Below are 24,757 nucleotides of genomic sequence, written 5' to 3' on the forward strand. Positions count from 1 at the left end.
TCATTTTGTCAAGGTCTGAAATGGGGCACATTGGTCAAGTTTCATTTTGTTCACCCTACGAAATACCTATGCACATAATTCACACATTGACAAGGTACGGAAATGCCGAATATTATAATAAATCAAATTATTTCTAGTTTACCCTTCAAATCCTAAATCTCAAAAACTCTGGTACAGTTTCTTTTAAGTGATTTAACTTACATTAACCGAAGTGACATTTACAATTTTCGTTTCAAACAATATCTACATATAAAGTACTGTGTTATGAAGAACTGGCCATAGCAAGATTTTGCTCTTGAGTTCAGTAATTCTCTAAGTTTTAGTATACCAATTCCACATGCATATCGAATAATGCGCATCCTTTTATTTCATTTTAGGTACTTTTTCATGATAGTTTGACATTTATTTTTTAAATCTAAAAAATAATAATAATAATGTAATGCAGAAGCTGTTTCAGGTATCAACATACCAATAAATTCTAGGATTTCAATCTAAGCTTAATCACAAACTTGCGATTATATTTTTTGGTAATGCTAAACCATCGTTTGAAGGATTTTTTAAACCATTTTAATTACGTGTTTTGATATCTTTGATACGGTAAGAAATGGAGCTTTTGTTTCGTCAATTGCCAATCTACATTTTTCTTGTACGAAGGATTTTATAAAAAAATATGATGACAAAGTTTATGATTAATTCAAGATCCTTGACAATAAAATATAAACAAATTGCTATAATTAATAATAAATTTAGGAATATATTTAAAATGCCATAACACTCTGAACATTTTGAAATTCGAATTATATTCCTTTTCTTTTTTTTTTTTTTTTGAAAATTGACAGATCTCTTGGGAAAAACAAATTGTGATATAACCAATTGGGGTTAAAAGTACAATAAAAGAAAAAGAAATATTGGAGTAAATAGTAAAGAACTATTTTCAGCTTTATCCATATATATTGGATTCTTTTTCTCTATTTTTTGCAGCGTATTTCGTAACCACCAAAATCTCCAAACTTTGAAAACTTTAAGCGTCCATGCGTTAATGTATTGCTTAATCGTACTACATGAACCCGTATGAAACAGAGATTTATAAAGTTGTCCCCATTCCTAACAAAGGAATGGGTATGATTGCAAAAGTAAAAATCCCCGTCGGTACAAGAATTTTTGCAGAAACGCCTTTGATAAGGACAAAAAGTGACGCTAAGGAAATCGAGGAAGCACTGTCTACAAAAACAAAAGAAGAACAGGAAGCTTTTCATAGACTTTTCAACGCTCATCCAGACACTATGGGACCATTCCTTGGGCCATTTTATTCCAATGCGCTGACCATTGATGAGACAAAGGGTGGAATGTTTTTACTTGGTTCTCGAATGAATCACGATTGTAGTCCTAACGTGAAACATACGTGGAATCCTAGACTTGATCAGGTTACGGTTCATGCTGTTCGCGACATCGAGGCTGGCGAGGAAATACTTACGACATATATAGACTTACATAAATCACATACGGAAAGACAAAAAATATTGCTCGAGCATTTTGGATTTAAATGTTATTGTAGTGTTTGCTCTGTAGAGGAACGAAAGATTAGGAAAATCAGCGATTTAAGGAGAAAGCAACTGGCCTACTATGACCGAACCATGGCAAAAATGTGTATAGTTAATCCAAGAGGTGCTCTAAGAGCATTGAGACATAGGATACACATTGCCCACGAAGAGCTTCTTTTCGGTCGGTTAGATATAATTGCACTTCTGGATGCCTTCCGATTATGTGTCATCCACGGTGATTTTGAGAGAGCCAGTATTTTTGCAAAAAAGGGGACTAAAGCAATTAGTTTGTATGAAGGAACTGATTCTGAAAAATATTTGAAAATTTCCAAGTATGTAGAGAACCCACGAAGTCATGCTCTTGCTGAAGGAGTGCCTGCTCTACCATTATTTTTAGAAGAGGATGATGAACTATCGGATTTGGAAGATAATTTATGGGGATGTAAGCTTGAAGAAGATGTTTATAGTGATACTGATTAAGCATGGGGTAAAAAACTACTGTTTTTGTTTTTATTGGAAAATTGGGCATGTATTGTTAATGCTCGTCTTAACTTTTAGTTTGATGAGCTTGGGATTGTATTTATTCTATTGAAAAATTATAAAACTTTTATGGATGATAAAAACCTGAAATTGAAACTATCTTCCTGAGATCCTAGAGTTTTTGTATCTCCTTTCTTTTTTATAAATAAAAAATTTAGAAACCTATTGGGGTTTGGCATGAATTGTAAATGATTGAGAATATTTTAATATGGAGAATATTCAGTATTTAGCATAGAAGTGAGTACTGATTTAATTCATACAAAAGGTATTTATAAAAGAAATTTATAAGAAGGGTTTGCAGTATTGAGTAATCACTTCCTATCGAGTTGTAAACATTATTGTTGAAGAGATTTAAGCATTTGGTGCATGTTTGCTGATTTTTTTAAAATATCCAAAAAATAGATTCGGTATTTTGAGCAAAAGCCGATTCACAAATAGAACCAGTAAATCAATAAACCAAATATTCCTTATTATTCAAAACAACAAAAAATTTCTTCAGAATTATACACATTCTTAAGACACTGCTTTTGTAACAATATATAACATATTCTTTAACCTCTAAATAATAAATGCATCAGTGGTGTAGCGGTAACATCAATGCCTTCCAAGCATTAGCTCCGGGTTCGACTCCCGGCTGATGCAGTTTAATATTTGCTTTTTTAGATTATCTACTAAAATGAATATCATTCTACTAAAACTATATTGGATAAATGAATCATGAAACGTGTATCAAAATGTTCTAATACAAAACTGATATGTTGATTCTATCTATTTGTTCATCTATCCTTACATTTAAAATAACAGGTTATGATTGTGTATCTTTATTTAGCAGTTGCTAGTAATACAGATGAGTATAGTACACAAATATCAAGCCAAAATATCTTTCCACTGACCATTAGAATTGTTTTAAATTAAAATCATACTAAAAATAAAAGAACTGCTGTATACAAACAGAGTAAATAATGAACTGGCCCCTGAACAAGTACAAACCAAAAATTAAACCATGAATAAATATTTTAAGAAGAAACAACGAAGATTAAACTGACCGCATATTATCCAAAACAACCTAAGAACATGAACATTGAGGTCGAAAACAGTAAAAGACTTGCTAAAGGAAGATTAAAGACGAACCTACTACATATAATAAAGGGAAAATAATTCATATAGATAGTTACGCGGTGTTGCGAAGGGTATTACAACTGTATCCAGTAATCAGCAAACCAGGGGGGAGAGACTCGTACTTGTTGTATTCTTCCACAACGTCTTCCAAAGTAGAGAAAATGAACCTTTGATCAGGGCAAGAGACGCGCTCAGCTATACAAACCGGTAACACTCTAGGCCAACCGCTTTCAATTAGTGCTTGCACAAGAATTTCTAGTCGGTGTAAAGCCATTAGGAAAACTGTGGTCTGTGTAGGGACAAAAGAAGGTATTTTAGGCATCGAACCCTTTTGACCAGTTCCAGTACACACAAGAAATTGATCGGCCACTCCACGATGTGTAACGGGAATACCAGCAGAGATAGGGGCCATCAAAGCACTACTGATGCCAGGAATAACCGTTGGTACATAACCGTGTTGTGTAAAGAATAGATACTCTTCACCGCCTCGCCCATAAATATAAGGATCACCTTGCTTCAAACGGACAACATAATCACCTCTAGATAAAGCATCAAAAGCAACCTGGTGAAGTTCATCTTGTGCCTTATCCGCATTTCCAGGAAATTTTCTAGCAATAAATAGTGGAGTATGCCTTGGAATTAACTGTAATACCGCTTCTGGTACCAGCTTGTCGGCTAGTACATAATCGGCTTTCATTATAGCCTTTCTGGCAGCAACAGTAAGTAAATCAGGAGAGCCAGGTCCACTTCCAATTAAAGCTATTGAACCTCGCTTATGAGTAGGAAAAGCCTCAGGGTCAAGCGTCAATGAAGGCTTGTCCAAGGTGGTTGATAAACTTTCATAGGAGTTGGCAAGTGAAGAAGATTGGCTTGATGAGAGTGGAAGAGAGAAGTTGTCAGAAACTATGGCAAGAAGATCGTCCTCTGTCATCCGAACCAACTTCTCGAGGGGCCAAAAATCACTAACATGATTGATCCACTGTTTTTTTTCTGGAGTTTTAGTGATCGCTCGCACTCGGCCAAAACGCTCAATGGCTTCTGGCATACCGGAAGGAAGGCTACTCACCACGTGTCTCAACAGCCTTTGAGCTAAACGACAACCATTTGATGAAGTACTTAAAGAAATTTGAAGAGGTGGTTCTGACCACGTAGCTGGTAGAGTAAAGGAGCACAAAGAAGGATTATCAATGATGTTTAATGGGATTCGGTACCTTTTGCACGTACGATGTAAAATTTCCTTTTCATGGTGGTTGGACTCTGACACGAAAACAGCATCCACCAAAAAATCTGTCTCCTCCTTTCCCAGCGTCGTTAATGAACGAACGGGATCAAATTCAGAAATGGGAAGAATTTCAATAGCATCCGATTTTTTTGCGTCAAGCTGAAGATGACCAACGTCAAATCCACCATCAGCGGAGCTGCGACAAAACCAAAAAATTTTAGAAGAATTTTCACTTAAACATAAATTCACCCGTCGGTAAGCATTTTTTCCTGAACCAACGACTACAACAACGGCGTCTTTCAAGGACCAGGAAACAATCATTGTAGTAGTTTCTAATAGGTTAACTCAGGTGTACTTGGTAGAGAATAGGTTTTTGCCCAAAATTTTTTTTTAATCTCCAAATATTGCGTCAATCTTATTTTCCAATATATATATTTTCACTTCAATTTTTCACAATTTTAGTCACTTCGTTTTGGATTGTCTTGGTGGAGAAGAAGAGCTGCTGGCTGAAGTACTGCAAAAACCAGACTTTGTTGTTCTACGCAAAAATGCGGGAAAGAAAGGAAAGAAATATCTCATAAACCAACAATTTAGCCTTTAGCTTAAGTTACAAATTTTAATTCTTTCTACGAAGCAATCGAGCAATTGATTGCAACACTATTAAACTGATTGATTAACTTGTAGAGAAAGACAATTGTGCAGTGGTCGTTAAACCTCGGTAAATTGAATAAAGATTTTCAACGATAATGAAAACAATAAATAAATTTTGTACTTCCGAATATCGCTTTAAATCCTCTTTACGTATTACAACAACCCGTTATCCGACCTCCTTCCTTGTTCTTTTCGCTTGATGAGCGTTTGAGGTCTTGCCTACACTTTATATGACTGCATACATCAATCACCAAATGATGGCGCAATTTGCTGCAAAAATGATTGATCGTTAAAATTTTTTTGCGGAATACGGTAATCAACCAATAACCATACTTCTTTAAACCAGGTAAAGTACCAGCGGTAGAGCTCATAAAATATTTCTATCAAGGCATCGTTATTGCACGATATAGTACAAAAATAACCTTGCTAGTTAGTACATGACGAGTCCCTTAGTCACTGTAGTTTTTGCTAATTAACAAGTTAACTTGCATGATAGCTTTCCTCTAGCTTTGGGGAAAATTTGGCTTAGTAAGATAATGAGTAAAAAGTTTTAAGGAAGTACGCTTTGATATTCACAAAAAAAGAAAATGCTTTCGAACTGCGTTACTTAAGTATGAATGCAAACATCTGAATCCTCATATAAATAACAAACCACAATAAAAAAATGGCCCACTTGTAAATGTCATACTTCCTCCTAGCCAAATCAGAGATGTTAATATATATTATGTTTAGTGATAATGTTGCTCACATAGGCCTTAACGTTAACGAATTTTTGTAAGCGCTAAACGCATATTTTCCGTATTCATAACTTTACATTTTCTTCATGCATGGGTGAACTCTCTGTTGACGGCGAGTTTTCTTTTCTTTTTTTCTAAAGATATTTCAAGAGGCGAATCGACTTTTTGAGTCAAGCGAACAAGTGTAGCCTTGAAAAATTAGAACTAACTTTTAAGCGAATAGTGAGTTACATCGTATTTTTAATATTCCGTTAAACATGGTAAACTAAAGTTCAAATTGTCAACAACACAACAATATACTATGCTATACTGTATTGCGTCACACGTCACTATATGTTCACATGTTCCATTTACATATCGCACCGCAGATGATACGATGTTGATATTAATTTTAACAATAATCTATTAAAATCCAAATCATCTAAACAACGTAAATAGAGTTACTGCTAAACCTCATTCCTTACACAATTATAAGTTGTATTTGCAATAAATAACAATACAACTTGATAGTACAATACCTACACTCAGTTGCTACTTATATCACCTGCGTATTGCAATAATAATAGGACGAATGAGAAACTCATCGCAATTCAATGTATTGTTAAAGCAGATACCAAACTGCGTAGCTGATATACAAAAAATTTGAGGATAAATTAGCCAAGGGCACGGTATATTGTGTTACATACCTGCTTTCGACGTTTTTCTACATTTTGGAATTGAGGACAGAAGGTAGAATTCGCATATATCCACAGCCTGTCTCTCTGTCTGTTAAACATGGACCCAGAGTATTCTGAGCTGTTTGAAAGATTAAATAAGCAATTAGATAACGTGGAAGATGTTCTTAAACCATTGAAGGATGCTGAATCAATTTTTGAACTTGCTGAAGGAAAATCCGAATTGGAACAAGCAAAGTTATATATCACCATGTCCTATGCCATTAATTCTACTCTCTATTCTTTTTATAAGTTAAATGGAATAGACGCTAGTGAGCGACCCGTAATGCAAGAATTGCAGCGTGTTAAAAATTACATTAGCAAAATCCAGCAAGCTGAAAAAAATGTGAATCCCAAAACAGAAGCGGTAAATACGTCCAACGCCGCTATTTCCTCTTCTTCTTCTAATCGTCCAAAAGTTGCTAAGGACGCAGCTACTCGAATCATTAAACATCACACTTGATAGACGTTTTTGTTTCTTCTATTGACATGACTTTGGCTCTATGGATTAACGGGTGATAACTTACGAATGAAAAAAGTAATTAATTTTTTTTTTAATTAATATACATGGAATTTGGAGCTAATGGACGGATTTTACCGAAACTGTCTCTTTAGTTGCCTTTTTTTTTCAATTTTTTTTATTATTCGAGCGTAATACTTTGAAACAAGGATTTATCAAATATCAAAAAGGATTCCTTTACTATGTGCTTTAACTTTTTTTTTTTTTTACATACTTTGAAATTCATGTAAATGAAAGCGATTTTTGTTGAAGGCACTGTGTTGAATGGTTCGGTTTAGATGCATGCCTAAATTCTTAACATATCCTCATAGAAATGCGAAAACGTAGACGTGGAAAAATTTGTTTTTTATTTAAAGTATGTTTCTCTAATTGCAAAAATGAATATGGAATAGAACAATTATTGTCTTTTTTTAATGTACAATTTATATACAGTTTGTTTTTTCTTCTTTGTTTTTGGTTTTTTCTTTTTTCCATACTGGAGAGCTTTTAAACACCATGCAGTGGTGTAGGTTTTGATAACAAGTCGAAGAAAAGATGTCGGTTCTTGCTTCAATCCTCGTTCTTTCTCTCTTTTGTTTTTTAGTTCTCCTTTATAATAAATAGGTGTAGATGGTGGGGATTGATAGATTGAAATTAAAAGAGAGAGAAAGAGACAGAGGGAGAGAAAGAAAGAGAGAACAAGAAAAAGATAAAGGAATATATACAAACGGACTGGATATTGGGGAAAGTGTTTAAGAATTGTTGTAGGATTGTTAATAAGGATATCCTTCGATTGAGGGCGTTTGTCTTATGTTAACAAACGAATTTACATATGTTTTTTCGCATAAGCTAATGAGCCAGTTACTATTTGTTATTCATGACATGATAAGTAAAAACTTTAGAAAAAAAAGAAAAAAAACATACAAAGATCCATACTAAAGCTTGTTTCGAATCAATCAATCCCTGTCACAACCAAACAAACAATACGAGAATCACTTGTAAGGAAAAAGCAAACAAAAAAAATTTGTAGTGTAAAGCGCAACTAGGCACTAAAAGACTATATGCAATTCCCACTATCCATACCTGTCAAACAAAGCAAAGCGAAGCGACTTGACCCGACGCGACGCAACGCTGTGATACGAGTAGTTTAGTGGGAAAAGCCAAGGAAAATCAAAGAAAGCAATATAGGAAAAAATGGCCAAGTAAGAAGATACTATGTATGTGCCAAACTTTTTAAATTTTTGGAGTAATTGACAAAGTTGATTGGAAGAATATAAAAAAGAAAAGAAAGGTAATTGAGCTCTAGACACACACACATTTCATAAGGAATCTGGCCAAAAAAGGTAAACGTTAAAACTAGAAATTTATGAAAGAGGAGGAAAAGAGGTAAAGTAAAGAAAAGAAAAGTAAAGCAAAGTTAAGTTGAGAAGTAGAGAGTAAAAAGAAAAAAAAAAAAGGAAAAGAAAAGAAAGAGATGAAATGAAAATGAAAGGAATAGCAAACTAGCTAGCCTAGCTTTAACTAATGAAAATTTCTCTCTCTTTCGCCTCAATTCATTTCTTAAAGACAAGTATAACCGCCATCGACAATCAAATCCAAACCAGTAACAAAGGAAGAAGCATTACTGGCGAGATAGAGATAGGTACCACGTAACTCGGGAGTCAAACCAAGACGTTTAAAGGGAACATAGGGTTCCCATTGTTTTAAAAATTCATAGCCAGGCATGTCCGTAGCGAAGTATCCGGGAGAGACCGAGTTGATACGAGCAAATTCGGCCCATTCAACGGCTAAAGCCTTGCAAAGTTGTCGAACGGCAGCCTTGGAGGCACAATACGCAGCGATATGTTGAGGAGCGTTGACGATAGTAGCCGACATGGAGGCAGTTGCGATCAAATTTCCGAAACCTTGCTTTTTGAAAATTTTCCCCATGTAATAGGCAACGCGATAGACGGAATTGGTGTTAATGTTCATAACCTTTTCGAATTCATGAGGAGGAGAATCGAGAACGGACCTACGGAAGGGCATACCGGCGTTGGCGACGACAACATGAATCTCCTTAAAGATTTTTTGAATTTCCTCGACGCCGGCCTCGACGGTATCAGAGCGAGAGATGTCAATTTTGAGGGTATGAACTTGAACACCCGTCTCCTCGGCCAGTTTCTTGGCCTTTTCAGTGGGATCGGTGGTGAGGTAGGTAATGATTACATTACCTCCGGCTTGAGCAAAGGCAGTAGCGATGCTGAAACCGATACCTTTGGCGGCGCCAAAAACGACGCAGTTCTTGCCCTTGAGGCTAAACAAATCCAACACATGGGCGGTAGTGACATTAGCAGGGGGAGTCGACATGATGAATGATGGGTTGACAAGAGAGAAAAGAATAAAAAGAAAAAAAAAAGAAGAATATAAAAAAGAAATGGAGAACGAGAGAGAAAGAGTTTAGAGTAAAAAGTTGAAGAATAAGAAAATTAAAAAAATTGAAAAAGAAAAAAACTCAAAAGGGAGAAAGTTCTTGGATTGATAGACAAAGAACTATTTAACTCGAAAATTGAATTGAATTGATTTAACTTGACTTTGATGTGGATTTGCTCAAACTTTGCTTTTTGCTTTGCTTTGCTTGGCTTGGCTCGACTTGACTTGACTCTTGTTTGTTTGAAAGAGGAAATCGTCCTGTATTAATAACAAAAATCCGCATCTTCTCGACACCATTTTACCTTTGCGTTTATCAGCGACACCAACTCAAAAAGGCTCGATTCGAATATGTCATCTTGCTCATTTCATCATACCGATTCTACCAGACCTACTCTAAACAAGCCTAGCTCACAACATTCATGATAACGGATGGATAGACTGGCGTTGAACAGTTGGGGTAAGGCCACCTCACTATCGCCAAAGAGGGCAAAAGCTGGTGTCGAGAAAGAAGAACAACAACGTAACGCCATTTCACCCATTCAAATTGTGGGAAGACGGTGGTGTATGTAAGCGGGCAAGGTTATGAAAGCGAGCCCCTTATTTGCTAGAGCTGCCTTTCGCAAAATGTTTAACTTTCCAATTAGGTGGAGAAAACCCCGCTACCCCACTCTTATTCAACGTCATGTGCATAGTAGAGTAAAGGTAAAATGATTAAGCTTTGGAAAATCCATGCACGCCCACGAGAAAAGAAAAAATTGCAGCATTCAAGCACAACAACGCATGAATGCATAAATGAGAAAGAAGGTTCAAAGGAGAAAGGCTAAAAAGTGGGGTGAGAAGAGGAAAAGAGAAACGAAGGAATAACAATGAAAAAAATAAATAAACAAATAAATAAATAAAATTGAAAATAAAAATTAGTAAATAAGGTAAGGAAGGAGAAATAAGGAAATACATAAAGGGAGGGGGGAATAAAAGAAACGAAGAAAGTAAAAGTAAATAAATAAGGTAAACAGTAACAAAGAAAGCAACGAAAGTAAGGAAGCAAGGATAGCAACGTGAAGCATACAAGGAATAGCAACGAGCAAGGAAAACAAAACGCAACGTGAAGTAAGGCAAAACAAATTACGACGGAATTTACAACAAAACAAATCGCAAGGGTGAAGCAGAGCAAACAAAAACAAATTACAACGCAGCTTACAACAAATCCGCTGCTCAAAACAAAAACAAAAACAAATCCACTACTGAAAACAAACTGCTACGCTCCCACAATCATCAAAATACCTCCACACATCCCTAATGGAAGCACACAGGACTTACCCAGCATTGCCTTTTCACAAGCCAGCCGAGCACAGGCAGTCAAGAGGATGGACCCAGTGGAATGAGCGAGTTGGTAACAAGGGCGGTGTGAACAGAAGAAACGAGATGAGTGAAATGAGGATGTTTTCTTTTTTTTTACTAAAGCTAGACTAAAACTAGTAGAGTAGAACATTTTTTTGTTTTCATTCCTCCTTTTTATTAAATTTTTTGTTTTCATTCCTCACTTTTATTTTTGGTTTTCATTCTTCCCTTTTATTTTTATTTTTTAGGGTTCATGTTTCCTTTTTTCCACTCAAGTTTTTATTTTTATTTTTTTTCCCTTTTATTTTATTTTCTTTTCCTTTCGTCTCGTTTTATTTCCCTTAATTCCTACTTGGTGTAACTCATCGCACAAACACCACGCTACCACTCATAGTCATATTAGGTGCCTTTGGATTATTTGCTCGCTGCACCATTTTTCTTCTCCTTCCTTTTCCCTTTTACCATGTTGCCCACTCTCGTTAGGTAACGCTCGCATCCGCTATTTTTCAAGTCCTTTTCTTATTATATTATGTCTCTACACTAGAAACATTTTCACATTCTAGTTACGATCCCAGTTAATCAAAATAAAACTTTTTTCAAATACAATATGTTATAGCTTTGTAAACACTTTTCCATTTCCTTGAATACGTTTCTTCCTTGAAAAACACTCCTACAAAACTCATTATTATCTTGAGATTAATAATTCCTTATAATCTTAATGTTACATATATACTAATGCAAAATATAATTTTAAACAGTAAAAATAAAAAAGTCAAAAGGATAGAAACAGACTGTGAACTACTTGTAGCATATTAATGATTTGTATATATATTCGTTCTCTTTTTCGCATGCCAACTTTCAGTCTCATCACTTATTCATTTTGTTTACATAGTATGCAACTGTCTCCATATCCTCCTTCAACTACCTCATCTCTCTTTTCTGCTTTTTCAGAAATCAATGATTATTCACTGTACGTCGCTAAACAAATAACGAATCCAATGCTGAAAGTCACTATTGATAAGAAAACAGCTATTGGCAATACAAACCCGTATGGTCTCACTATTACCTTTTAGCATTGCTAAAAACACACTTTCCGTTATGCATCCCTCCAACACCTTATTCGTTCTTCTTTGCTTGCTACATGGTATGGGGGTTAATTGAGTCGTGCAAAAAGGCTTAAAGAACGCTATGCCTATTCATCATCCTTCTTTAAATGATTGACTTTATCATTCCTGTATATCATTAGTAAATTTCCTTGTCTCATACAAACATAATCTCTCCCTTCTTTCCTCTCTTCTCTCTCATTCTCATCTTACCAGAAAAGTGTCTTGCTACCGTCTCCCCATGGATACTTTTTGAAGCGCAAATTTTCAAAGCTAAACCATTCATTAGTCCCTTCCTTTCATTTCTTCTCTATCTTCTTCATACCTATAACCAGGGTCCGTATCTTCAACATGCTTGGCATGCTCTTGATGCTTGCAATCTATCTCTTGTTAGTCGTTGCAAATCTTCACATTACACTTTTACGTACAAATATAATACGCATTGGCACTAGCCAATATCAATGCTGGTCCACCAATGCTGGCAAATGTTAGCTACCACACAAATTCTTCACTTCCTCATGTTCATACTAATAAGTCACTTTCTTCCAGAATTCTATAAACCCGTTAGTAAGATAAATTTCTATTCCCACAATTCACATACCACTGCTACGCTTTGCATGCTCCTCTTCTGCTTGAACCTCTTCAAGCCAGTTCACCTTTGCTTCGTTACTATAAGCTCGAAAGCTGAGCAAACCCGCTCTCTTAGGAACGCTCGTCTTCAATGTTCTGGATAGGAAGCCAATGTTACGATTCATCATGCTCATTACACTAACAAATTCGCTTTTTTACGATGTTTTCAAGGAGATGGGAGTTGTTGCTTGTGAACATTCTGCTCCTCCCGTACCTTCGTAATTCTACCCATATACTGTAGTAACGCACCGTGTGCATTCTTCTACCTCGGTACAAATTTACCTTAGCAATGTTTAGCGTTCAGTTGCGTAGCGTACCGTACTACTGAAGTGTGGCGCAAAGGGGGAATGAAGTCAAACAACGTTTAACTCAACCACAACCAACAACAAAAACCTCATCATATCTCACCACCAAAAATCGCCTTTCCGCCAAATACATAAAAGCGACTTCAAGGACAAATTATTTCTTTTTTCCATATTAGGAATTGGTAATTTAAACACTTTTAGTCGAATTGAGAGCCTTTTCGTTCATTGCTACGTACCAAATTGCCCTTTCTCAACTTCTGCCTTCCCCTCGGATTTCATCTCTTTTTTGATCGTTTCTCGCTGTAGAGGAACAAAAAGGAAATCTTTAAATCCTAACCGTGCAAAGTTGAACTTTGTTGGTAGCTAGCAAAAGCTCAAAAACTACTCTCTCAAATCACCCTCCAAAGCTTTTCCGCTTTTTTTTAAAAAATGCGGATTCGTAGTGCTACTCCTTCCCTTATCTTACTGGTTATCGCCATTGTCTTTTTCGTCTTAGCTATATGTACTCCTCCTCTTGCAAACAATCTTACTTTAGGAAAGTATGGAGACGTTAGATTTGGCGTTTTCGGTTACTGCTTAAATTCAAATTGCAGCAAGCCTTTAGTTGGTTACAACTCGGATTACCTTGATGAACATGCAAAGGACGGATTTCGTACCTCCGTTATTGTGCGTCAAAGAGCTTCCTACGGCTTGGTGATTGTTCCCGTGTCTGCCTGCATCTGTCTCATATCCACCATTATGACTATATTCGCCCACATTGGTGCCATTGCCCGCTCTCCCGGCTTCTTCAATGTCATTGGAACCATAACATTCTTTAACATTTTTATCACCGCCATTGCTTTCGTTATCTGTGTCATCACTTTTGTCCCCCATATTCAATGGCCGTCATGGCTTGTGCTCGCCAATGTCGGCATTCAACTCATCGTCTTGCTTTTACTCCTTGTTGCACGCAGACAAGCCACAAGGTTACAGGCCAAGCATCTTCGTCGCGCCACCTCTGGCAGCTTGGGTTACAATCCGTACTCTTTGCAAAACAGCAGCAATATCTTTTCTACTTCTTCTCGCAAGGGAGACCTTCCCAAATTCAGCGATTATTCTGCCGAAAAGCCTATGTACGATACCATTTCCGAGGATGATGGTCTCAAGCGTGGAGGCTCTGTCTCAAAATTGAAGCCTACTTTTAGCAACGATAGTCGTTCTCTGTCTTCCTATGCCCCAACTGTTCGTGAGCCCGTTCCCGTTCCGAAATCTAACTCGGGCTTCCGCTTTCCGTTTATGCGCAATAAGCCTGCAGAACAGGCTCCTGAAAATCCGTTTAGAGATCCTGAAAATCCCTTTAAAGATCCCGCTTCAGCTCCAGCTCCAAATCCATGGTCGATTAATGATGTTCAAGCCAATAACGACAAGAAGCCCAGCAGATTTTCATGGGGCCGCTCGTAAATTATCGACCAATCGAGTTTTATCTATCATTTATCATCTCTACATGTTTTCTAATTTCACTTTCAAAGCATTTTTTAACCGTCCCCCCTTTACCTTTTTCCTTTATTTAGTTGATACTTATATGGTACATATGTGTGTGTTTAATGTCACTGTTTCTCAATAGAATTTATCTGTTTTAAGCTAGTTGAATGTAAGAAGAGTTGGAGGGGTTTTCTTTTATTTTTTATTCTTTCAATAGGGTTCTTTTTCTTTTTTTTTAATATATATATATTTTTAGACGACCTTCACGTTTCATTATGCTTATTCATTTTGTATGTGCCATCCAGAAATCGAATTATTATTTACACTATGGTAATGGCGAGTATTATGGTGTATTATGTATTGTGATTATTAACCTTTACACAACAGCGAAACAATCTTGCTATTTGAAAGGTAAAAATGTTTCAAGCTATATCTTCACAAGTCATACTAGTTGGATGATTTGGTGAATGCAGCGCGAGATGATTGTGAAACATCAGATCCATCCAACCATTCTAAGTGTGGACATGCCAATAAAATAGCTTCAGCATACATTTTTCTTCTTGTTCTCCATGCCTCAGACAAAGTGGAACTAAAGGCCAGCTCTTTCTCCTGCCATTGCTTTTGCGGGTCTTCTTTTCTATGATGACCTTTTTGGTTGATACTTTGTTGGTATTTTGAGGCTGCAGAGAGCTCATAAATAGAGTCGTCAATTACGGGATAAATGTTGAAATTAAGAGGATTCATGCGCAGATCCAGTACGTTTAACTGTTTCAGGTTTGCCAATATATCACATAAATTTCGCATCTTTTTGATTCTATTTCCCACTAAGTAAAGTCGGTGGATCATTTGCAATGGTTTCAGCGACTCTATGTCTGATATATAGTTATGTGATAAGTCCAATACACGTAAATTGGGCATACTGGTCGCAATGTATTTAGGTACTTCTTTGAGCTGAACGTTTGCAAGCTCCAGATACCTCACTCCCAGAAACATGTGCTTACAATCAAGAGTAACGAAGGTGTTATTCGATAGGTATAGATTTCGAATATCTAAAGAGGGTTGAATGACAAAATTGGAGGCTTCAGGATCTTGAGTCCTGAACGAAAAATTGACTAAGCGTTTTAGTCGACGGATGTCAGGGGGACGATTAAATCGATTAAGGTCCATGTATAAAGTTCGTAAATGAGGAAATTGATCTACCTCAAGTTGATGTATGGCGTTGTTGCTGATGCGTAAAATTCGCAAATGAATCATTGGTTGGCTAGCTTTCAAGTTGGTTAGTTTGTTATTGTCCAATTGTAAAACCATAAGGTTTTGAAGCGAACTTATTTCTTCGATTTCTTCTATTTCGTTATTTCCCAAGAGCAATTCCTCAAGACGATGAAGATTGGAATTCGTAAATGACAATTCTTTAATCCTGTTATTGCAAGCGCTTAATTTTAGCAATCCATCCAAATGTTGAATCCCATCTAAACTCCATAGATGATTACTGTCAACTTTCAACTCACGAAGGTGAATTAGAGAAGAAAGACCAGTAAGGTCCTCTAGTTGATTATATGATATGTCCAGATATTGTAGGTTTAATAGGTTGGAAAATGAAGTCAAACTTGACAATCGATTTTCAACAGCATTCAGGTCTCTTATCGTAACGGGGCATCCTGTTAAGTAAGCAATTTCATTTCCTTCCAACGTGAGCTCTTCAATAGAGGGACAGAGTTCAGAAAGTCCAATCAAGGAATCCAAATGTCGTCTACTGATGTCTAATTGTATAATCCTTTTCCAGAAAGGCTCATATGGTTCAACATCAGAAAGAATTTGAATTATGGATTGACGAGATACTGAAAAACTATATTCAGCATCTTTGTCGGCTTTACTTTTCAATCCAGAACCTGAAGAAATAAAAGGAATTGGTGACCCATTTTCATACCTGCCATTAAACATTTCATCAAAGCTCTCATTTTGTAAGGATAAATCGTGAAAGGAAGATAAAATTTGCGGAGCGTTTTCGCTATTGTCTCTTAATGAATGCTTAGGAAATTCGGATTGAGCAACATTTTGCTTACGCAAAGGAAAGGAATGAGGTTGTTGCTTCTCCAAATTGTTTGGATCATTGTTCGCTTGATGTCTGGTGGATGCCGCTTTAAACAGTATTGTACGCTCAGGATGCGAAAGACTAGCATCTTCGTCGGTTTCAAAATCAAAGCCCAAGTCTGAATCATGACCTTTTCTCCGCCACCGATTGTGTATCCTGTCAAATTCCATGGAGCCTTGAGTTGTATCTATGCCTTCAGGAAGATCTGCTGGCGTTATAACCACCATATTGGGATAATCAGACACTTTTCTTGAGCTTTGAGCAGAGTGACTTCTTCTGGTTTTAACACTGGAAGTTTTTAGCGTTGATTTGGGAGAGCTATTTAATCGGGCAGTCTTGGAAGAGGATTGTGAAGAGCCAACATCAATTTCCCGAAGTGGCATTTTATCGGTCATATATGCCTGGCGTTGAGGGGAGGAAGATGCGGATGGAAAGGAATCATCATTATCATTGAAAATTGAGGTAACCCTTTTCATACTTTGAAGACTTTTTAAATGAAGTTGATCACTTAAGGAGGGAAATGCATTAGAGCTATCTTCTTGACTTACTTCAACTGAAATTTCATCTTGTTCCTCCTCCTCACGAAGTCCGCTGAGCTTTCGAGGAAGAAAAATTGTAGATTCTCGTCCCGAATTAGGCATTCTTCCTCGCAATCTTGCCATGACTTCTTCAACCTCTTGATAGAGATCTTTGGTATTGAGGCTAGCCTTTCGTTCAGTTGTACGCATAGGTTTTTGTGGTCTTCGTGGTTCAGGGAGTGAAAATTGTTTTTCCCCATTTTCAAATGAATTGGACTTTACATCTTGAGTTAATTGATTCAAATGCTCACGAGTAAACGGATCACTAGCTCCTTGGAAAAGTTTAAGGGGGGATGTATTATTGGGCTTCAAGGAGGGAGAAGAAACAACGGATGAGGATGACGATGCATTGCTAGCATGGTCCGTATTTTGCTTTTCGTGAACCGAGTTAGACCTGGTATTAGATTGTTGACTTTTCAAGCTTCCTTCTGAGTATTTTTTGCTAAACTGAGAAGAGGAGATAGATTCTTTTTCGTAATCCTGTGAAACGAAAGGATCTTTAGAAGGAGAAGATTGCATGTTCGATACATTAGATAGTTTACCAACTGAAGAAGAACTACGCCTAGAAGAGTTATTACTGGACTTTTTGGACGGATTTTTTGTTGGAGACTTTGAAGGGGGGCTTTGTTTGCTGCTTTCTTCAAACATATTTTCCAAATCCAACCTTGCAAAAATATCACGAGCAACAGGGTTCTTTGCATTCACCTGTTTCCATTGAGGAACATCCGGAGCATCATTTCTTCCTTTCTTAAACGTTCCATGCTCTGTCGAAGTTCCTGAACTACCACGACCTGTAGATTGAGTATTGTTTACATTTGATGTGGTTGGTGGTTCACTAGAATTGTCTGACCCTTGTTCTTGTGGCTGCGGAATCCATTCTTCACTTAAATCATGTTCAAGCCATAACTGTTCCATGATTTCTGAAAAGCACACATACCTTCCATAGAAAAAAGAAGTTTTGTTTACGTCTATGAGACGCGACGGGATGTCGTGGTACTGGGACTCAATCACCCTTTTGCACAATTTGACATAGGATATTCAAGCGTATTCGTAATGCTGCTTATCATATTTTACGATATTTTCCACAATAAGGGTATAGCGTTATTTTGTTTGTTACGTTGAATTCCAGTAAATTTATTTATTCAGAAGGAAAATTATGGCCATAAGTATTTGAGGAAAAAATCAAAGCTATAAGTAGTTCTAAGAGTTGATAAACTTGTGCATGAGAGATTCACTTTATTCTGTTAACTCGGAAGACTCGATAAAAAACAATTAATAGCAATTGCTTCGGTAACCTTCTCTGTACGATTTTTCTTTTGCCTACGGTTTCGCATACTTGACGACGGAGATGCCATTTATATCAACAAGATATCATATATTCTTCATGACTTTGAAAGCTCTTTAGTAAGCAAGTTTTTCACAAGTTGGATCTACGCTTGCAACAATCTTCGAACTGATCCTAAATTCGCTTACTATATTTAAAGGTTATGGAAACGACACTTTTATTGTCGTTCTACAGACAACGTTTCTCGTTATGCTACTCTCTCATCTTCGCCTCATGACCTAGACTTTCAATCGTTTAAAACTCTACAAGTATTTATAATTTAAAGCAATCCCACCTCGGTAATTTAAGAAAATTTGCAACAAAATTTGACGTTAGCAATAAGGATAAAATGTGTTCGACGACATCCCAATTTAATCAGCGGACTATATAAATTTGTATATAAAAGGTCATTTCCACATGTAGACTTTTTCATACGACTTTTGAATGTACCAAACATCCATATCTGATAAAGACTTGGTACGCCGTTAATCGTTACAATACGTTAAACACCCCTCTTAAGTATTCAACGTACTAACTTACGTACTCTCCGCAAACAACATATTTAATTAGGAAGCCAATTTCTAAATAGGAAAGTATTGAGAAATAACTGTGTTTAATAATCTAGAAGAGATCCTTGAATAATTTGTGCTACAACGATGTTTGACTTGGATGAATGGATCGCTACAGTAAGGAAGTGTAAATATCTTCCAGAACACCAGTTGAAACGATTGTGTGAGATGGTAAAAGTTATTTTAATGGAGGAGTCCAATATCCAGCCTGTGCGGACTCCCGTTACTGTTTGTGGTGATATACATGGTCAGTTTTACGACCTTTTGGAACTGTTTCGAGTAGGTGGAGAATTGCCAAGCACAAATTATATATTTATGGGTGATTTTGTGGATCGAGGTTATTTTAGCTTAGAAACTTTTACGTTATTTATGCTTTTGAAAGCAAGGTACCCAGATAAAATTACATTGCTTCGTGGTAATCACGAAAGTCGCCAGATCACTCAAGTCTACGGGTTTTATGATGAGTGTCAAACCAAATATGGAAATGCAAATGTTTGGAAATATTGTTGCCAAGTTTTTGATTTTTTGACTTTGGCAGCGGTTATCGATAACAAAATTTTATGCGTGCATGGTGGATTATCTCCGGAAGTTCGCACATTGGATCAGATTCGTATTCTTGCGCGTGCTCAAGAAATTCCCCATGAAGGCTCATTTTGCGATTTGATGTGGTCTGATCCAGAGGATATTGAATCTTGGACTGTTTCGCCTCGGGGAGCTGGATGGTTGTTTGGTTCTAAAGTTACTACCGAATTTAGTCAAATCAACGACTTGACATTGATTGCTCGTGCTCATCAACTTGTTCAAGAGGGCTACAAATATCATTTTGCCGATAAAAATCTTGTTACCGTTTGGAGTGCTCCCAATTACTGCTATAGATGTGGAAATGTGGCAAGTGTTATGAAAGTAGATGAATCTTTGGAACCGGAATTTCGTATTTTCTCGGCTGTTGCCGACGAAGATCGTACCGTTCCCCCTAGCAGAAAAAGAAGCGAGTATTTCATCTAACTTTGGTATGTGCAAGTCAAATATCTTGTTTTTTATGGCACACATATACCCCCTCAAACATGTAATAGTTTTTGTTTTTTAAAACGTAGCTTTTTTTACTTCCTTGTCCGACACTTTCTTTCTCTCTTCCAGTTCTCAACTTCCATATTTTTATTTCCGTTTGCTTTGCGCGTGAGGTATATTCTATTTTTCCTTGGCAGCTTGTTACGCAAAACGATATTATAAGTTACATGGGTTTGTTTTTTAATCTTTTTTTCCTAGCTATTTTCAGTCGCTATAGTTTAGATTGTTTCCCTTCAAAAAAGCGACTTGGTGTTTGCAATTTTATTTCACCTCACATTGTGATGATATTCCCTTAACCTTTTTTTCGCAATAGCATTGACTTGCGTTACCACACTGTTCCAGCAACATAAAGTTACTTAGTGCCCAAAAATTCTTAATGATCCCTTCTCCATAATTTTTGTTTCCATTACTACGCGTCCATAAAGCCAATAATCGCATGTTGCAGTGCTTGCCTTGTCACTCTTTTGTCAAGAACGTTATACATAATTCCTCTCGGGTTTGCGTCGAGCTTGCTTTAATTGGGGTTTCTTGGCATCTAGTACGATGATATGTATATCATGATTTTTCTCAGTTTTGTCAGTTAAGATTAAGCAAGCAAGGGTGATTTTTGATAATCAATTTCTTATATATAAGTTTAGTATGCATTATTATATCTGTACAGTTCTTTGGACAAATTTTCTTGATAATATCTCTGCCGATATATCGTTTCTGTTTCATGCTTCGCTTCTCTTACTTTCTACTTACCTTTGTAAAATAATGTTTTGCAAATTGTCGCTTGCTTTGCTAAGGAAAGTCAGTCAGTAACATAATTTGCAGTTTTAATAAGCACCTGTTCGATCATTGCACAATTTTTTGTTCGTTTGACCGGATTTCGTAGTATTTGTATTTTTTTTAAATCATTCTTATTTACGAAAAGAAGAAGGAGTGGTTTGTTTGTTTTTGAAGTTGATAAATTTGTCTACGAGAAGAAGAGGAGGGATATTCAGCGTGCGAAAATTGATGCCTGAAAGAGACTAATTGTCTTCATGTACTCTGATTATCCCAAATTGTGTTATACAGTGCATACATGGAGAATATATAAAGCTTTTTATGTATCTTTTTAAGATGTCTTCGATACAGTGATGAGATGAGTTGAAATTTTTTTTATGACCTCTCTGAATATGGCCTGGTTTTTCTTTTTTTCCGTTGAGGACATGGCATTTTTCTTGCGTCTGAATGCTGGATTTAAAATGATCAGTTTTATGTGTGTTATCAAGTGGCATTGATATTGGATTTGCTGGTTTATTTGAAAATGAGAGATATTGCGAGAATTGGGATCTTTTTATTCGAATTCAGTTAAACTTGTTTGTTGAAAAAAATTGGTAAAAGCAAACGGACAATTTATATTTTTCTAACCCCAATTCTAGGGTTTTGTTGAATTGAAAAGAAAATTGGGCTTTCCGAAATTTGCAAACGCTCATCGATCTATGATCTTTTTCATTTATTTTCTATTTTCATTTTCTTAAATGTCTTTGCTATCATTGAAGTAAAACCGTTTTCAGTTGCATCTTGTTTTACAAGCTTCTTTCCATATCCTTTTCACTTGTGTTCTACAAAGGTTGTTTATTCTTGTAAATAATTTAAAATAGTTTGAAACGAGCCATTTTCAATCAAACTGCCCGGACTTGTGATCGTGTTTATGACTGTGTGTCTAGTGAGCTAATGTTTCGCATAGGGCTTTTATCGCACACAATTTTCATGTTTAACTATATATAACTTTTACGAATCCCCTTCTACAACGTTAGTAATGCGCTGGTAAATCAAAACCATGAAATTTTGGATATTACAGAACATTTCCCATTCTATTTAAGTGCAACACTGTAAAACATGTCTATGTTACATGCATCAAAAACGATGCTTCTTTCATTTGATTTATGAAAACATTTAACGTTTCATTTTTTATTATTTCTTCAAAATTACCCCCTAAATACTTTCTAAAGAAAACATGCTGATTCCAATTTCTAAACTCATTGCACCTGCCAATATAAATAGAGTAAGTAGAGTGACTCAGTGTTAATACTCAACGGGTCGTATTAGTGAAGCTCCTTCCACTATTCATCTTTCCATTTACTGATTTATCTCGTATTCAACCGTAATTTCTTTTAACGATTTCTAAGACTTCTGGGCATTTATTGCACTCCAATGCGCTGTCCTCTGTATCCCTTCCGGCTCTTTCCACGCTCTTCCAGGACTTTCGAGTTCGTTAAATAATTTAACGGATTGTTCGATTTCCTTTTTCGCTCTTTACCAAACTGCTTCATCATGACGTACGGTGTTCGAAAGATTCTCTACTGTTCTACCCAAACGTTCTGTAAGGTGCTTTACGAGCGAGGGTTAGGGTTTTGGGAAACTTCGAGAACCGTAGCCTAATGTAATAAATACGATGAATATCCCACCCTCCCAACATCGTGTATTCCTATTACTTGCATTAATATCAATTAAGGAGTAATAAATCATTTTCCTTATAGGAAGTTAACGAAGAAAGTTATCTATTGCATCTTAAATAAGGAGTGCTATATTAAATTATTTATATCCCACGTTCCTTTTTATAATCCCCAAATAAACTTTAGTCTTTTTTATTTGTTTTTTGTCTTTTCACATCAATATGAGCAAATCAATCGGAATTGATTTGGGTACTACCTACTCTTGTGTTGGACACTTTTCCAACAACCGTGTCGAAATTATCGCCAACGATCAAGGTAACCGCACTACCCCTTCTTATGTTGCCTTTACCGATACCGAGCGTCTCATTGGTGACGCTGCTAAGAACCAAGTCGCCATGAACCCCCACAACACCATCTTTGATGCCAAGCGTTTGATCGGCCGTAAATTTGATGATCCTGAGGTTCAGTCTGACATGAAGCACTGGCCCTTCAAGGTCATCTCCAAGGATGGCAAGCCTGTTTTGCAGGTTGAGTACAAGGGTGAGACCAAGACCTTTACCCCCGAGGAAATCTCATCCATGGTTTTGATGAAGATGCGTGAGACTGCTGAGGCCTACCTTGGTGGTAAGGTCACTGACGCCGTCGTCACTGTCCCCGCCTATTTCAACGACTCTCAACGTCAAGCCACCAAGGATGCTGGTCTTATTGCCGGTTTGAACGTTCTCCGTATTATCAACGAACCCACTGCCGCCGCTATTGCCTATGGTTTAGACCGTAGCAACCAAGGCGAATCCAATGTCCTCATTTTCGATCTTGGTGGTGGTACTTTTGATGTTTCTCTTCTTACCATCGAAGAGGGTATCTTTGAAGTTAAGGCCACTGCTGGTGACACTCACTTGGGTGGTGAGGACTTTGACTCCCGTCTTGTAAACCACTTTATCCAAGAATTCAAGCGCAAGAACAAGAAGGATATCACCGGTAACGCTCGTGCTGTCCGTCGTCTTCGTACCGCTTGTGAGCGTGCTAAGCGTACTCTTTCTTCTTCTGCTCAAGCTAGCATTGAGATTGACTCTTTGTTCGAGGGTATTGACTTCTACACCTCCATTACTCGTGCCCGTTTTGAGGAGCTTTGCGCCGATCTCTTCCGTAAAACCATGGAGCCCGTCGAGCGTGTTCTCCGTGACTCCAAGGTCGACAAGGCCTCCGTCAACGAGATTGTTTTAGTCGGTGGTTCCACCCGTATTCCCCGTGTTCAAAAGCTTGTCTCTGACTTCTTCAACGGTAAGGAGCCTTGCAAGTCCATCAACCCTGATGAAGCTGTTGCCTATGGTGCTGCCGTCCAAGCTGCTGTCTTGACTGGTGACACTTCTGAGAAGACTCAAGATCTTTTGTTGCTTGATGTTGCTCCCCTTTCCATGGGTATCGAGACTGCTGGTGGTGTCATGACTCCCCTTATCAAGCGTAACACTACCATCCCTACCAAGAAGTCCGAGATCTTTTCCACTTACTCTGATAACCAACCCGGTGTGTTGATTCAAGTGTTTGAAGGTGAGCGTGCTCGTACCAAGGACTGTAACTTGCTTGGTAAGTTTGAGCTTTCCGGTATCCCCCCTGCACCTCGTGGCGTTCCTCAAATTGAAGTCACTTTTGATGTTGATGCTAACGGTATTTTGAATGTCTCTGCTCTCGAGAAGGGTACTGGTAAGACTCAGAAGATTACCATCACCAATGACAAGGGTCGTCTTTCCAAGGAGGAAATTGACCGTATGGTTGCCGAAGCTGAGAAGTACAAGGCTGAGGATGAGGCCGAGTCCGGTCGTATCCAAGCCAAGAACCACTTGGAGTCTTATGCTTACTCTCTTCGTAACTCTTTGGATGATCCTAACCTTAAGGACAAGGTTGATGCTTCCGACAAGGAGACCGTTGACAAGGCTGTCAAAGAGACCATTGAATGGCTCGACAGTAACACTACTGCTGCCAAGGATGAGTTCGAGGCCAAGCAAAAGGAGCTTGAAAGTGTTGCTAACCCCATCATGGCTAAGATCTACCAAGCTGGTGGTGCTCCCGGTGGCATGCCTGGCGCCGCTCCTGGTGCTGCTCCTGGTGCTGCTCCTGGTGCTGCCCCTGGTGGTGACAATGGTCCTGAGGTTGAGGAGGTTGATTAAAATACTGTGCATGAAGAAAAATCTTTTAATGGGCGGTTTTAATTGTGAAAATTATGTTGTGAACAATGTTTTTTTGTAATAGACATGACTAACGAGGTTATATAAATATTAACAAATTAATAGTTAATAAATTTGTTTTAAAGAATCTTTTTTCTACTAGTATGACTGTAAATATATGTAAGTGTTTTCGTGTTTTCGTTTGCTTTGTTACTGTGGTAATAAGTCAAAGTATTAAGTTATTTGCTTCATATGTGTTAAACTGCTTAAGGA

The 24,757-nt window shown here is 37.3% G+C and overlaps 9 protein-coding genes, 13 long non-coding RNA genes and 1 other non-coding gene across 23 annotated transcripts, besides 1 other annotated feature; 12 read left to right on the top strand and 11 right to left on the bottom strand.

The window, feature by feature from the left end:
* The first annotated feature begins 75 nt into the window (after positions 1 to 75).
* Positions 76 to 645, top strand: SPOM_SPNCRNA.7598. The gene has a single exon (NR_196934.1). It is a non-coding gene; the product is annotated as a non-coding RNA (long non-coding RNA).
* Positions 646 to 759: 114 nt separating this feature from the next.
* SPOM_SPNCRNA.7599 lies at positions 760 to 1,826 on the bottom strand. Its single transcript, NR_196935.1, has one exon. It is a non-coding gene; the product is annotated as a non-coding RNA (long non-coding RNA).
* set5 (histone lysine methyltransferase Set5) lies at positions 980 to 2,294 on the top strand. Its single transcript, NM_001023404.3, has one exon. It carries the CDS (start codon positions 1,062 to 1,064, stop codon positions 2,019 to 2,021), a length of 960 nt encoding a protein of 319 aa, NP_588413.1. The 5' UTR covers positions 980 to 1,061; the 3' UTR covers positions 2,022 to 2,294.
* Positions 2,295 to 2,652: 358 nt separating this feature from the next.
* SPOM_SPCTRNAGLY.12 lies at positions 2,653 to 2,723 on the top strand. Its single transcript has one exon. It is a non-coding gene; the product is annotated as a tRNA-Gly (tRNA).
* Positions 2,724 to 2,970: 247 nt separating this feature from the next.
* On the bottom strand, positions 2,971 to 5,271 carry met1 (uroporphyrin methyltransferase). Its single transcript, NM_001023405.3, has one exon. It carries the CDS (start codon positions 4,741 to 4,743, stop codon positions 3,253 to 3,255), a length of 1,491 nt encoding a protein of 496 aa, NP_588414.1. The 5' UTR covers positions 4,744 to 5,271; the 3' UTR covers positions 2,971 to 3,252.
* On the top strand, positions 3,003 to 3,840 carry SPOM_SPNCRNA.7600. The gene has a single exon (NR_196936.1). It is a non-coding gene; the product is annotated as a non-coding RNA (long non-coding RNA).
* SPOM_SPNCRNA.7601 lies at positions 3,968 to 5,254 on the top strand. The gene has a single exon (NR_196937.1). It is a non-coding gene; the product is annotated as a non-coding RNA (long non-coding RNA).
* A 128-nt stretch (positions 5,272 to 5,399) lies between the features above and the next one.
* Positions 5,400 to 5,983, bottom strand: SPOM_SPNCRNA.7602. The gene has a single exon (NR_196938.1). It is a non-coding gene; the product is annotated as a non-coding RNA (long non-coding RNA).
* On the top strand, positions 5,517 to 5,767 carry SPOM_SPNCRNA.7603. Its single transcript, NR_196939.1, has one exon. It is a non-coding gene; the product is annotated as a non-coding RNA (long non-coding RNA).
* Positions 5,984 to 6,088: 105 nt separating the features above from the next.
* Positions 6,089 to 6,442: an LONG TERMINAL REPEAT.
* Positions 6,443 to 6,471: 29 nt separating this feature from the next.
* On the bottom strand, positions 6,472 to 7,034 carry SPOM_SPNCRNA.7604. The gene has a single exon (NR_196940.1). It is a non-coding gene; the product is annotated as a non-coding RNA (long non-coding RNA).
* cti1 (Cut3-interacting exosome subunit Cti1) lies at positions 6,542 to 8,012 on the top strand. The gene has a single exon (NM_001023406.3). It carries the CDS (start codon positions 6,585 to 6,587, stop codon positions 6,984 to 6,986), a length of 402 nt encoding a protein of 133 aa, NP_588415.1. The 5' UTR covers positions 6,542 to 6,584; the 3' UTR covers positions 6,987 to 8,012.
* SPOM_SPCC1739.08C (dehydrogenase) lies at positions 7,090 to 9,665 on the bottom strand. The gene has a single exon (NM_001023407.3). It carries the CDS (start codon positions 9,366 to 9,368, stop codon positions 8,583 to 8,585), a length of 786 nt encoding a protein of 261 aa, NP_588416.1. The 5' UTR covers positions 9,369 to 9,665; the 3' UTR covers positions 7,090 to 8,582.
* A 612-nt stretch (positions 9,666 to 10,277) lies between these two features.
* SPOM_SPNCRNA.549 lies at positions 10,278 to 11,325 on the top strand. Its single transcript, NR_150918.1, has one exon. It is a non-coding gene; the product is annotated as a non-coding RNA (long non-coding RNA).
* Positions 10,702 to 11,318, bottom strand: SPOM_SPNCRNA.7605. The gene has a single exon (NR_196941.1). It is a non-coding gene; the product is annotated as a non-coding RNA (long non-coding RNA).
* Positions 11,326 to 11,712: 387 nt separating the features above from the next.
* cox13 (cytochrome c oxidase subunit VIa) lies at positions 11,713 to 12,688 on the bottom strand. Its single transcript, NM_001023408.3, has 6 exons — positions 12,474 to 12,688; positions 12,401 to 12,425; positions 12,301 to 12,350; positions 12,198 to 12,252; positions 12,086 to 12,145; positions 11,713 to 12,001 (listed from the first exon to the last, which is right to left on the bottom strand). The coding sequence occupies exons 1-6, from the start codon at positions 12,634 to 12,636 to the stop codon at positions 11,962 to 11,964; spliced, it is 393 nt and encodes a 130-aa protein (NP_588417.1). The 5' UTR covers positions 12,637 to 12,688; the 3' UTR covers positions 11,713 to 11,961.
* A 191-nt stretch (positions 12,689 to 12,879) lies between these two features.
* mug33 lies at positions 12,880 to 14,587 on the top strand. Its single transcript, NM_001023409.3, has one exon. It carries the CDS (start codon positions 13,237 to 13,239, stop codon positions 14,245 to 14,247), a length of 1,011 nt encoding a protein of 336 aa, NP_588418.1. The 5' UTR covers positions 12,880 to 13,236; the 3' UTR covers positions 14,248 to 14,587.
* Positions 14,431 to 17,904, bottom strand: cdc11 (SIN component scaffold protein cdc11). Its single transcript, NM_001023410.3, has one exon. It carries the CDS (start codon positions 17,851 to 17,853, stop codon positions 14,716 to 14,718), a length of 3,138 nt encoding a protein of 1,045 aa, NP_588419.1. The 5' UTR covers positions 17,854 to 17,904; the 3' UTR covers positions 14,431 to 14,715.
* Positions 14,697 to 17,985, top strand: SPOM_SPNCRNA.7606. The gene has a single exon (NR_196942.1). It is a non-coding gene; the product is annotated as a non-coding RNA (long non-coding RNA).
* Positions 17,986 to 18,811: 826 nt separating this feature from the next.
* ppe1 (serine/threonine protein phosphatase PP6 catalytic subunit Ppe1) lies at positions 18,812 to 22,370 on the top strand. The gene has a single exon (NM_001023411.3). The coding sequence runs from the start codon at positions 18,919 to 18,921 to the stop codon at positions 19,834 to 19,836; it is 918 nt and encodes a 305-aa protein (NP_588420.1). The 5' UTR covers positions 18,812 to 18,918; the 3' UTR covers positions 19,837 to 22,370.
* On the bottom strand, positions 20,238 to 20,482 carry SPOM_SPNCRNA.7607. The gene has a single exon (NR_196943.1). It is a non-coding gene; the product is annotated as a non-coding RNA (long non-coding RNA).
* SPOM_SPNCRNA.7608 lies at positions 21,816 to 22,828 on the bottom strand. The gene has a single exon (NR_196944.1). It is a non-coding gene; the product is annotated as a non-coding RNA (long non-coding RNA).
* On the top strand, positions 22,344 to 24,632 carry ssa2 (heat shock protein Ssa2). Its single transcript, NM_001023412.3, has one exon. The coding sequence runs from the start codon at positions 22,544 to 22,546 to the stop codon at positions 24,485 to 24,487; it is 1,944 nt and encodes a 647-aa protein (NP_588421.1). The 5' UTR covers positions 22,344 to 22,543; the 3' UTR covers positions 24,488 to 24,632.
* SPOM_SPNCRNA.7609 lies at positions 23,309 to 23,570 on the bottom strand. The gene has a single exon (NR_196945.1). It is a non-coding gene; the product is annotated as a non-coding RNA (long non-coding RNA).
* Positions 24,633 to 24,757: the final 125 nt, after the last annotated feature.

The sequence above is a fragment of the Schizosaccharomyces pombe genome (assembly GCF_000002945.2).
Source record: "Schizosaccharomyces pombe strain 972h- genome assembly, chromosome: III".
Taxonomy (NCBI): domain Eukaryota; kingdom Fungi; phylum Ascomycota; class Schizosaccharomycetes; order Schizosaccharomycetales; family Schizosaccharomycetaceae; genus Schizosaccharomyces; species Schizosaccharomyces pombe.